Here is a 12,500-nt window from a genome sequence, read left to right on the forward strand (position 1 = left end):
ATATCCGGTTGTATATCCAGCATAAGATGTTTGGGGTTTGCCATCTTTCATTTGTCTTCCACTTCCTACTTCCGGTGGCGCTGCTCTGTAGCGACTCGGGCCGGTGATAGTTTGCTTCAAGTGTTTTTATTTGTTTTGTTCGTTTTGTGTTTTGTGTAATATGTCTATTGGCAACATTCTACTGCTGGTCTTAATTATCAGCGACCGTCTCCGCTGCCGTCTCCGCTGCCGTGCGACCAACACGCAGGGGGAATATGGAACTATACAGCAAATCACACAGCAAACCACTACCGGACTTTGTAAACAAATTGAACAAATGGATTAGAAGGAGGCATCTTTTGTTCCCAACTTGATGATATTGCAACTGGACCTATTACCGAAGTCAAACTTGTGTAAGTAAGTGAATCATCTGTCCTTCAGTCATGATAGGAAAACCAAATCGATGCTGGGAGAAGGAATGGCAGACTGTATTCTGATTGTATCTTCTATGCTCTTTGTATGTTTCTATGCTCTTTGTATGTTTCTATGCTCTTTGTATGTGTCTTGGTGTAGGAGAAACGTAGGACCACGTTGGAAACAAGTGTTTCGGTACACGTTGACGTGTAGAAACTGTAGAGAGAAAATTGTAGAAATTGTAGAGAAAACTGGGGGGGTAGAGGTGATGAAGAGGTCTGTACAGGGGGGGTAGAGGGGATGAAGAGGTCTGTACAGGGGGGTAGAGGGGATGAAGAGGTCTGTACAGGGGGGTAGAGGGGATGAAGAGGTCTGTACAGGGGATGAAGAGGTCTGTACAGGGGGTAGAGGGGATGACGGGGTCTGTAGAGGTGGGTAGAGGGGATGACGGGGTCTGTACAGGGGGGTAGAGGGGATGAAGAGGTCTGTACAGGGGGGTAGAGGGGATGAAGAGGTCTGTACAGGGGGGTAGAGGGGATGAAGAGGTCTGTAGAGGAGGGTAGAGGGGATGGAGAGGTCTGTAGAGGAGGGTAGAGGGGATGGAGAGGTCTGTACAGGGGGGGTAGAGGGGATGAAGAGGTCTGTACAGGGGGGTAGAGGGGATGAAGAGGTCTGTAGAGGAGGGTAGAGGGGATGGAGAGGTCTGTACAGGGGGGTAGAGGGGATGAAGAGGTCTGTACAGGGGGGTAGAGGGGATGAAGAGGTCTGTACAGGGGGGTAGAGGGGATGAAGAGGTCTGTACAGGGGGTAGAGGGGATGGAGAGGTCTGTAGAGGTGGGTAGAGGGGATGGAGAGGTCTGTAGAGGTGGGTAGAGGGGATGAAGAGGTCTGTAGAGGTGGGTAGAGGGGATGAAGAGGTCTGTACAGGGGGGTAGAGGGGATGAAGAGGTCTGTACAGGGGGGTAGAGGGGATGAAGCGGTCTGTACAGGGGGGTAGAGGGGATGGCGAGGTCTGTACAGGGGGGTAGAGCTATTCTCATGCTAAAATCGACTGTAAATCCAGATTTTAAAGTTGATATTCTTCCCCGTGGAACATGCCCCCATAACCTGTGCCCCACCCAAAATAAATTAGCACCAGCCGCCACTGACTATCATGCGCAGATCAGCCTGTGGATAGATAACTTTAGATAGATAACTTTACATTAAATATGTCTACCATCATCCGCTGTCAAACACACAATTTATTTTTAAATAAACATGATTGTACATCTCTGTAATCGCGCACCGATGTATTTATATGGGGAAGGCTTTGCTTGACGATTCCATTGGACTGACGCCGGGCAGAGGAACAGGGACTGTCACCTTGTGACAAACGCGCAGATATGAGTGCTCCTGCTTTGATAGTCTAATGCAGCGGTTCCCAACCTTTTTGGACTCACGGCCCACTTTACAAATCTCTACAGTATTCGCGGCCCACCTAGTGCGCGAAGCGTGTAAAGAAAATGTCTATAATGCATTGAAATGACATTAGTACATCAGACATTAGACATTAGACATCAGACATGGAAATATGTCAATGCGCGGCTGTCATGCACAAATGAGCTTGTAACGTTAGACACACAGCACATCGGCATAATAACGTTTTGTTGTTGTTGTGCTTGTTATAAAGAAAAGGTCTATAATGCATTTAAATGAATGATACAACCCATTAATAATATTACCTAATAACAACTGCTCGGATTAGATTGCGGGTTCCGCTACATGGAAATAGGTCAAAATGCGCATCATGTACAAGTCAGACGAACGTTTGATAGATAACTTTACATACGTATCATCCGCTGTCAAACGCCACAGGTAATAATTGATTTATGATTGTACATCTCTGAAATGCTCGACTGTCATGCAGCGTTGCGTTACTGTAACATTAGACACAGCACCGACATAAAAACAATTTTTTTGGTTACGCTTGTTATAAATAAAAGGTCTATAATGCATTGTAATGACATTAAACTAAGATAATACGATGGTTATCATATTTTTTCAAGTCTTTAATTACAAGTAATTCCAGAAAAAGTAAATGACATTTCAGGCTCGCTTCCGTATTACGAGAGCGAAAAGAACATTTCTGTAGATGTTTCGCAATGCATGCCGGAAGGGAGTCTCATGGCTCCGAATCGAACGAGGGTCAAGATTTTCTCCAAACGGAGCCATGGATAACCCTAACCCTAAATGAGTAATGAATTGGGACGCCACTACGGCTACACGTGAACGCGCAAAACGGACATTAGGGGTGAAAACGGAGCCGGAGTGGTGAATTGGGATTCACCCCAAGTGTAATCACGCAAGCTTTTATTGACCATTGCACGGCATCGGACATTGGCACAGTCGCAATTAAAGGCACGATTATTGCTCAGGTTATTTCTGTGAACTCGAACTAGCCGATACTTCCCCCTGTACGACACAGCTACGGTTTGACCCATAAAACTTACATAGAACGTGCCCATAATCCTTTGGGGCCGCTAATATGCAAATCAGTTGTGGCCAAGCGGCCAATCAATGAACAACAACAACACAGTGTACATAACAGTAGTGAACATAACAGTAGCCGTGACTAGCTAGCTAGCTGTAACGCGTAACCAGGCGATAACATTCTCCACAATATTGAATTTCATCAACGTTAATCAACTTTTATTCAGTGAGAACAAAGCTCTTGATTGATATTGTAGCGTAGATATTTATTGGACTCGCACAAAATGTTATCTCACGAACTTTTATTTAACGTCAACCGCCATTGGAACACTGACACAGTCGAACTTTCTAAAGCATAACTTGTCCCATGAACTTGGAACTACCCGATACTTTCCCCTGTACAACACATTCACGGTGCGACCCACAAAACTCACATAAATTGGGCCCAGAATCCTTTGGGGCCGCTAATATGCTAAAAAAGTGAAATATTTTTTCCACCCTAAAATAAAAAGTCATGCCATAGACGGTTAATATCGACTGAATTGTCGTTCTTTACCACAAAGGTTCTCCTGAATGTATGTAAAAAAGACTTCGCAAAGTGCAAACAAAAATGTTGCCGACATGACAACCGTACAAAAAAAAGCATGTCACCGTGGACATAATATGCCAAATCAAGATAACAAAACAAAACAAAAAAAATCAAGAAAGTAACCAAGTTATTGTCCAAACAAGCATTAAATCAAGAGTTTGTTCCCAAGAGATCGCACGCGCTGTGTGCAATCAGAGCCAATGTCCATGAACACATTTTGGGTTATGGTTAGCACAAATCCACAATGTTGTCCCAACAACGAATTGCAATTTCAGTTTATTCACAAATGTATGTTTAGAACTTGAATTGGGGTCCATTCCATTCCTCTGATGTACATTTTTACGTTCACTCATAGTAATTTAAATGTTCCTGTCTGAACAATTCAGAATACTAACACTACTGAATAAAGCGTAGTTGTTTTTTTTTGCAGTGTGGTCAGATAGTTATTTTCATTTGTGGTGTGTGTGTGTGTGTGTGTGTGTGTGTGTGTGTATGTGTGTGTGTGGTGTATGTGTGTGTGTGTGTGTCTGTGTGTGGTGTATATTATGTGTGTATATGTGTGTATATGTGTGTGTGTGTGTGTGTGTGTGTACCCATCATGTAGTAGGCGATGGCTGAGAAGATGAAGATGGGGATGATGCGGTTGGGGATGAGGTCAGCAAACACCTTGGACAGGAAGTAGACGGACGTACGGTAGTACCCACTGCTGTTCTCATGACTGGAACATACACACACACACACACACACACACACACACACACACGCACGTAAAGAGTTACGGTTGAACCCTTGGAGGTCTCACGTTTGCAACAAGAATACACGCACACTAAATATCGATACACACACACACACATAAATACACACACACACACACACACACTCACACTCACATGAAGAGCGCTCTCTCGTTGATGAACAGCTCCACGGCAGAGAGGTTCCCAAACACCATGTTGATGATGAGGAAGAAGAACGCACCCATCCTGCAGACAGAGACACACACACACACACACACACACACACACACACACACACACACAGTAACCTGTCTGTCCTAGTTCAGCCATTTGTTAAAAACCTGGGCGTGTTCTTCAACCCCGAATTTCACTTTGATAGGCAGGTGAACTCGGTGGTGAAGGGGTGTTTTCCAGCTCTGGACCATAGCCAGGATTAAGGCCATTGAGAGAGTCATCCACGCCTTTACTGTATATCTTCACCACTTGATTACTGTAACTCCCTGTACCTGGGGCTTAATAAGTCGACCATGGCAAGGGTCTCCTAACCACCCGTAAGTCCAACCTCAAGTCTAGGGGGGGGCATGCTTTTATTGTCGCAGCCCCTGACCTCTAGAACATCCCCATGTCCATCAGATCTGCCCCCTCCATCCAGTCCTTTAAATCTAAGCTCAAAACTCACTTGTATTCCTTAGCGTTCCCTGACTCACTCTGACTCCTGCCTTGTTTGTTTTGACGTGTTGTTCTGTTCCTCTGTTGTTTCTGTTGGTTGTTTATTTTCTGTTTATTTACTGTTTAGGAGTACTTTTACTGTAAAGCACTTTGGTTGACAAGTCGTGAGCTTAGAATTATAAGGTTCTATCTCCGTTTAGGGCAGTTCAGAGATATTGAGCGTCAAAGTTTTTACATTCCATTATGTTTTGTGAGATGGAACCTTTGTATTTTATTAATTACTAACTAAAAAATGTCAACGTTTAAAAAATAACACCACACAGGCATTAATAAACACCTAATGGATCAGATTATGTAAAAAACAATATTTTGACAAAATGGAGATAGAACCTTATAATTCTAACGTCACAAAGTGTCATGTTTAAATGTGCTATATAAATACATTTGATTGATTGATTGAGAGAGACGGCCAGAGGGAGGGAGAGGGTGTGTGTGTGTAGTATGGATGACCTGTGTGTTATCTGATGTTCATAGCAGCGCGCATGATGGGACTGGTGATAGGGCGGTGGAATGGGGCTAAAGGACAGATATAGGATGACCCCTCACACACACTCTCTCTCACACACTCTCTCTCGCTCACACACTCACTCTCTCTCACACACTCTCTCTCTCTCACACACTCTCGCTCACACACACTCTCTCTCACACACTCTCTCTCACACACTCTCTCTCTCACACACTCTCTCTCACACACTCTCTCTCTCTCACACACTCTCTCTCACACACTCTCTCTCTCTCACACACACTCTCTCTCACACACAAACTCTCTCTCACACACACTCTCTCTCTCTCTCTCTCTCTCTCTCTCTCACACACACTCTCTCTCTCACACACTCTCTCTCTCACACACACACTCTCTCTCTCCCACACACTCTCTCTCTCTCTCTCTCACACGTAGGTCGGTCGAAGATAGTCTTGAGATTAGAGAGAAAACCGGAAGGTCGCTGGTTGGATGTGCCCTTGAGCAAGGCACTTATGCATGTGTGTGTATGTGTGTGTCTTCTTCTAGTTAGACAGACAGACAGACAGACAGATAGATAGAGATAGACAGATATAGATAGATAGATAGATAGATAGATAGATAGATAGACAGACAGACAGACAGACAGACAGGCAGACAGACAGACAGATAGAGATAGACAGATATAGATAGATAGATAGATAGATAGATAGATAGATAGATAGATAGATAGATAGACAGACAGACAGACAGACAGGCAGACAGACAGATAGATAGAGATAGACAGATATAGATAGATAGATAGACAGACAGACAGACAGACAGACAGATAGATAGAGATAGACAGATATAGATAGATAGTCAGTCAGACAGACAGATATAGATAGATAGACAGATATAGATAGATAGATAGATAGATAGATAGAGAGACAGACCGACCGACCGACCGACCGACCGACAGACAGACAGACAGATAGATAGATAGACAGTTAGACTGACAGATAGATAGACAGACAGACAGACAGACAGACAGACAGACAGACAGACAGACAGACAGACAGACAGACAGATAGATAGATAGATAGATAGATATATAGACAGACAGACAGACAGATAGATAGATAGATAGATAGATAGGGCTCATTGTATTCGGTTGTTAATCGTGATGTGTTTCCGGGTCCAAAGTTGGCTGAGGCGCTGTCTTCGAAATGCCGAAATAATAATAATAATACATTATATTTATATAGCGCTTTTCCGAGGCTCAAATACCCTGACAATATGGAGAAAACGGGAAAGGGCTGTGTCCCTTGTTGTATGAATAGATCCGAGTCTAAAAAACGATTAAACTGTCATTCTACCGCTGTAGTTCACTGGTACTCTGGTGCGGGGAATTTCTGGTTTGGACCCGGAAATGGCTAAACGTCACTTTTGACGTCAGACTTAACAACCGGATTGTGTTTGAGACCATTCCACATTCCGTCCCTTGTGTTACAATGAGCCCGTCCTCTGATGTCTACCTCCACTGGCCCCCCCTGCTGGAGACACACGGTAGTTACCTGTTCTGCAGCGCCTCCGGTCCTGTCAGAGGCATCTGGTAGTAGATCAGCCCCACCAGGAGGGCAAAGAAGATCTGCAGAGCCAGCTGAGCGTAGGAGGTCTGGGGGTTCCTCAGAGAGTTCAACACTGTCCTCTTACACACCACCCCCATCTAGACACACACACACACGCAGGCACACACACACACACACACACACACACACACACACACAAACACACACACACATGCACGTGTGCATGCAGGCACACACACACACACACACACACACACACATGCAGGCACGCACACACACACGCACACAGAAACACACACACACACACACAAAAACGCACACACACATACACTCATATGTTAACACACACACACGTGCATCTATCTGTTGATCAAGTATCCTAGTCTGACCTTGTATCCTCGTCTTATCAGACTCTTATCATAAACGTGATACGTCATAGCTGGTGATCTGGTCACATGATATTATTATGTATTATATGAGGGTTATATCTGACCGAGCATTATGATTGGCCAAGAGGACATCCGTGCTGGAATAACAATAAGGTCAAGGACAAGGTGTCTTTACTTTTCCATGGGAACAGTCACACCACACAATACAATGATACGAAGAATCCTCCCTTCCCCGGTTTATCTCGCAAGATCTCTATGGAATACGGCTTTGCTTGTCGCTACATCAGCATGATTCGGGATTTGTAACCTGCACCAGCACAGCGAACCCATTAGAGGGTTAGAATGGGGGGCCGCTGTGGCTCAGGAGGTAGAGTCGGCGTCTAATGATCGCAAGGTCGGCAGATCGGCGTTTCGAGCCCTGGCTGGCCCCATGTCGAGGTGTCCTTGGGCAAGACACTGAACCCCAAATTGCTCCCAATGAGCGGGCCGGCGCCTTGCATGGTAGCTTGCCGCCATTGGTGTGTGAATGTGTGTGTGAACGGTTGAATGAGAGGCCTTTGTAAAGCGCTTTGGAATAAGTCAGTCTATGTAAGTCAGTCCATTTTATAATGTTGAGTTTAGGTCGCAGGGTGCGTCTGCGGTTAACAGTCACATCTGGTGAAGCCAAGCACAGCCCAGCCACCATGCCGCACGCCCTCTCTTGTGTTATTGCTTCATTATTTCATTATGCCAGACCATCTTTTCTACGACTCTCAGCGCAGACTCAAACATTTTTGGGCTCTATAGGTTTTGAAACTCTCGGTTGGAGAGGTTCTAGAACTCTCAGGTCTATGGGTTCTGGAATGATGAGCTCTACAGGTTCTAGAATGATCAGCTCAACAGGTTCTAGAATGATCAGCTCAACAGGTTCTAGAACGATCAGCTCAACAGGTTCTAGAGCGGATCCCATGTCCTAATTGTCCTAAGGGTTTCACTTAGCAACAGATGTGACTAGCAGCTCGCCAATGTGCAAACATTTATATAGGCAGCAATGCAGCAATAATGCAACTGGAACTGATTTTACAGAGCAAACCTAAAGCCACTTCACTGCTTCAGTCTGTAATATGTTGCTGGGGTGACGTCAAAGGGTTCAGGTCTCATTATCTGCCAATGATGATTTTTGAAAATGAAAAAAATCTGTCCACCATATCATGGCTATTTTGCCACATAGAGCTGTTTTCAGCACTTTATTTAATGGGCATGTTTACTGGTATGAACCTAGTCTTTCCTAGGACATTGTTGTAACGATACGTAGCCTATATTCTAGTACTATATTCTAGTACTATATTCTAGTATTATATTCTGGTACTATATTCTAGTATTATATTCTAGTATTATATTCTAGTATTATACTCTGGTACTATATTCTAGTATTATATTCTAGTATTATATTCTAGTATTATATTCTAGTATTATATTCTAGTATTATACTCTGGTACTATATTCTAGTATTATATTCTAGTATTATATTCTAGTATTATATTCTAGTATTATATTCTAGTATTATACTCTGGTACTATATTCTGGTACTATATTCTGGTACTATATTCTAGTACTATATTCTAGTATTATATTCAAGTATTATATTCTAGTATTATATTCTAGTATTATATTCTAATTCTAGTATTATATTCTAGTATTATATTCTAGTATTATACTCTGGTACTATATTCTAGTATTATATTCTACGTAGTACTATACTCTGGTACTATATTCTGACCCCTGATCCGAGCATAGATTAGTTTTTCTTCTGATGACTGATGGACAGATGACTCACTCACTTAGACAAATGCATTTGTTGTAAGTCGTTTTGGATGCGATTTGTCTGCGAAAACGCCACAATTTTTTTTCAATGTAAATGAAATGAGACCAAGCTCTGATTGACTGACCTGGTAGCAGAAGGAAGTGACGTAGTCGGGCTTGGCCTCGTCCCTGCCGCCCCCCTCCCCGACCCCGGTCAGCTGGTCCAGCTCCTCACACACATGCTGGTACTGGGTGGACTGGCGGTACCGCAGCGCCAGAACGTTCTTCTCCTCCGCTGGAGAGACAAACAACCTAGGGCTAAACAACCTGACTAAACACCTAGGACTAAACAACCTGACTAAACACCTAGGGCTAAACACTGGCCTAGAAACAACCTGGCTAAACACCTAGGGCTAAACAACCTGACTAAACACCTAGGGCTAAACAACCTGACTAAACACCTAGGGCTAAACAACCTGACTAAACACCTAGGGCTAAACAACCTGACTAAACACCTAGGGCTAAACAACCTGACTAAACACCTAGGGCTAAACACTGGCCTAGAAACAACCTGGCTAAACACCTAGGGCTAAACAACCTGACTAAACACCTAGGGCTAAACAACCTGACTAAACACCTAGGGCTAAACACTGGCCTAGAAACAACCTGACTAAACACCTAGGGCTAAACAACCTGACTAAACACCTAGGGCTAAACAACCTGACTAAACACCTAGGGCTAAACAACCTGACTAAACACCTAGGGCTAAACACTGGCCTAGAAACAACCTGGCTAAACACTGGCCTAGAGAAACAACCTGACTAAACACCTAGGGCTAAACACTGGCCTAGAAACAACCTGACTAAACACCTAGGGCTAAACAACCTGACTAAACACCTAGGGCTAAACAACCTGACTAAACACCTAGGGCTAAACAACCTGACTAAACACCTAGGGCTAAACACTGGCCTAGAAACAACCTGACTAAACAACCTGACTAAACACTGGCCTAGAGACACAACCTTGCTAAACAACCTGGCCTAGACAAACAACCTGGCTAAACACAGGCCTAGAAACAACCTGGCTAAACACTGGCCTAGAGAAACCACCTGACTAAACACCTAGGGCTAAACACTGACCTAGACAAACAACCTAGCTAAACAACCTGACTAAACACCTAGGGCTAAACACTGGCCTAGAGAAACAACCTGACTAAACAACCTGACTAAACACTGGCCTAGAGACACAACCTGGCTAAACAACCTGGCTAAACAACCTGGCTAAACACAGGCCTAGACAAACAACCTGGCTAAACACAGGCCTAGAAACAACCTGGCTAAACACTGGCCTAGACAAACCACCTGACTAAACAACCTGACTAAACAACCTGACTAAACACCTAGGGCTAAACACTGACCTAGAGAAACACAACCTGTCTAAACACTGGCCTAGACAAACAACCTGACTTAACACTTAGGGCTAAACACTGACCTAGAGAAACAACCTGACTAAACAACCTGACTAAACAACCTGACTAAACACTGACCTAGGGCTTTACAGGAAGTGGTTCCCCCCCATTACTCTAGCATGTGGAATAACCAATTGTGTGTGTGTGTGTGTGTGTGTGTGTGTGTGTGTGTGTGTGTGTGTGTGTGTGCGTGCGTGCGTGCGTGCGTGCGTGTGTGTGTGTGTGTGTGTGTGTGTGTGTGTGTGTGTACCTGCATTGATTGACTCCTGTGTTGACTTGACCTCTCCGTTGGTGATGTCCAAGAAGAAGTCTGATGGGTTGTTATATGGATCACACTGATACCCTGCAACACAACACAACACAACACAACACATCATAACACAACACAACACATCATAACACAACACAACACTTCATAACACAACACATCATAACACAACACAACACATCACAACACAGCACAACACAACACAACACAACACAACACATCACAACACATCACACCACAACACAACACAACACATCACAACACAACACAACACAACACAGCACAACACAACACAACACAACACATCACACCACAACACAACACAACACAACACAACACATCACAACACAACACATAATAACACAACACAACACAACACAACACAACACACACCCCCCCCCTCGTACCCAGGTCACTGAAGTAGGCCAGGGTCTTGTCGGCCCCCCCAGCGTAGACGACCTCTCCCTTGTGCATCAGGGTCAGGTAGTCAAACTGGCAGAAGATGGAGTAGCGAGGCTGGTGGATGGAGAAGATGATGGTCTGACCCCTCTGAGACAGCCTGACACACACACACACACACACACACATACACACACACACACACACACACACACACACACAGAATAATTAAGCAGTGTAAGTGTGTATGTTTGTGTGTGTGTGTGTGTGTGTGTGTGCACATGTGCATGAATGTGTGTGTGCTTGCGTTGGGTGTTTCAGCAAACACACCTGCACACACAAAACCCAGAACCATGTGTGTGTGTGTGTGTGTTGGCATGTTTAAAATGTTATTTGTTATATTTTATATAATTTATTTATATATATTTTTTCTTCCCCATCTGATTTTGAGGAATTTTTGAAAAATGTGTTTGTATGTGTAGTGCTCAGGGAGCATGTTTTAAAACCTGTGATTCTTACCTTTAAAATGTCATTTATTTCATGTTTCTATAAGGCTTAGATATTAAGGTTTTGGTAGACGTTGACAATTCTTAGTCTTTTTTCAGAAAACCCTCAGGAGATAAGGATATTTATCCTAGAATAACATAGGTTTTTATAGGCGTTTTTAGCAGGCGTTTTAGGAGTAAATGGCTTAAGCAGTGTGTGCGTGTGTGTGTGTGTGTGTGTGTGTGTGTGTGTGTGTGTGTGCGTGTGTGTGTGTGTGTGTGTATGTGTGTGTGTGCGCCAGACACCTATGTTGTTTTATATAATCTAAACAACCACACACCTGTCATCTAAACACACCTGTCATCTAAACACACCTGTCATCTAAACAACCACACACCCGGCGTAACCGCCGCCGTAAATGTCGTTTTTTATTTAACCAGATAAAATCAGTTGAGAACAAATTCTCATTTTCAATGACGATCTGGCCAAGAGGCCCCGGAAAGAATAAAAACAAACATATAAACAGAAGTACTCGTCAACACAGAACAATACATACAATACATTAGAACGGCAAAGACAGTGAAGATAAATAAATAAAAACAACTAGAAACAAAATCAACTAACCTATGTGTGGAAAGAGAGCGTGTGTGTGTGTATGTGTGTGTGTGTGTGTGGGGGGGGGGGGGGCAATCAGCAGGAACAACAGTCAACTATGACCTGCTGAAGTTTATTTTTGAAAATGGTAAATGATGTGCGTGCTGTG

At 43.8% G+C, this 12,500-nt stretch overlaps 1 protein-coding gene across 1 annotated transcript in view; it reads right to left on the bottom strand.

Annotated features, from left to right (window-relative positions):
- Positions 1-12,500, bottom strand: part of abcg2b (ATP-binding cassette, sub-family G (WHITE), member 2b) — a gene marked incomplete at both ends in the record, with an annotated part of 28,263 nt that overhangs the window by 3,492 nt on the left and 12,271 nt on the right. The window contains 6 exons of the mRNA XM_080522978.1: positions 4,045-4,169; positions 4,342-4,431; positions 6,931-7,082; positions 9,263-9,411; positions 10,835-10,927; positions 11,260-11,411. Coding sequence (XP_080379104.1) covers positions 4,045-4,169; positions 4,342-4,431; positions 6,931-7,082; positions 9,263-9,411; positions 10,835-10,927; positions 11,260-11,411 — 761 coding nt within the window. The remainder of the gene's footprint in view (positions 1-4,044; positions 4,170-4,341; positions 4,432-6,930; positions 7,083-9,262; positions 9,412-10,834; positions 10,928-11,259; positions 11,412-12,500) is intronic.

Source organism: Nansenia antarctica (assembly GCF_963989245.1).
Source record: "Nansenia antarctica genome assembly, chromosome: 2".
NCBI lineage: Eukaryota > Metazoa > Chordata > Actinopteri > Argentiniformes > Microstomatidae > Nansenia > Nansenia antarctica.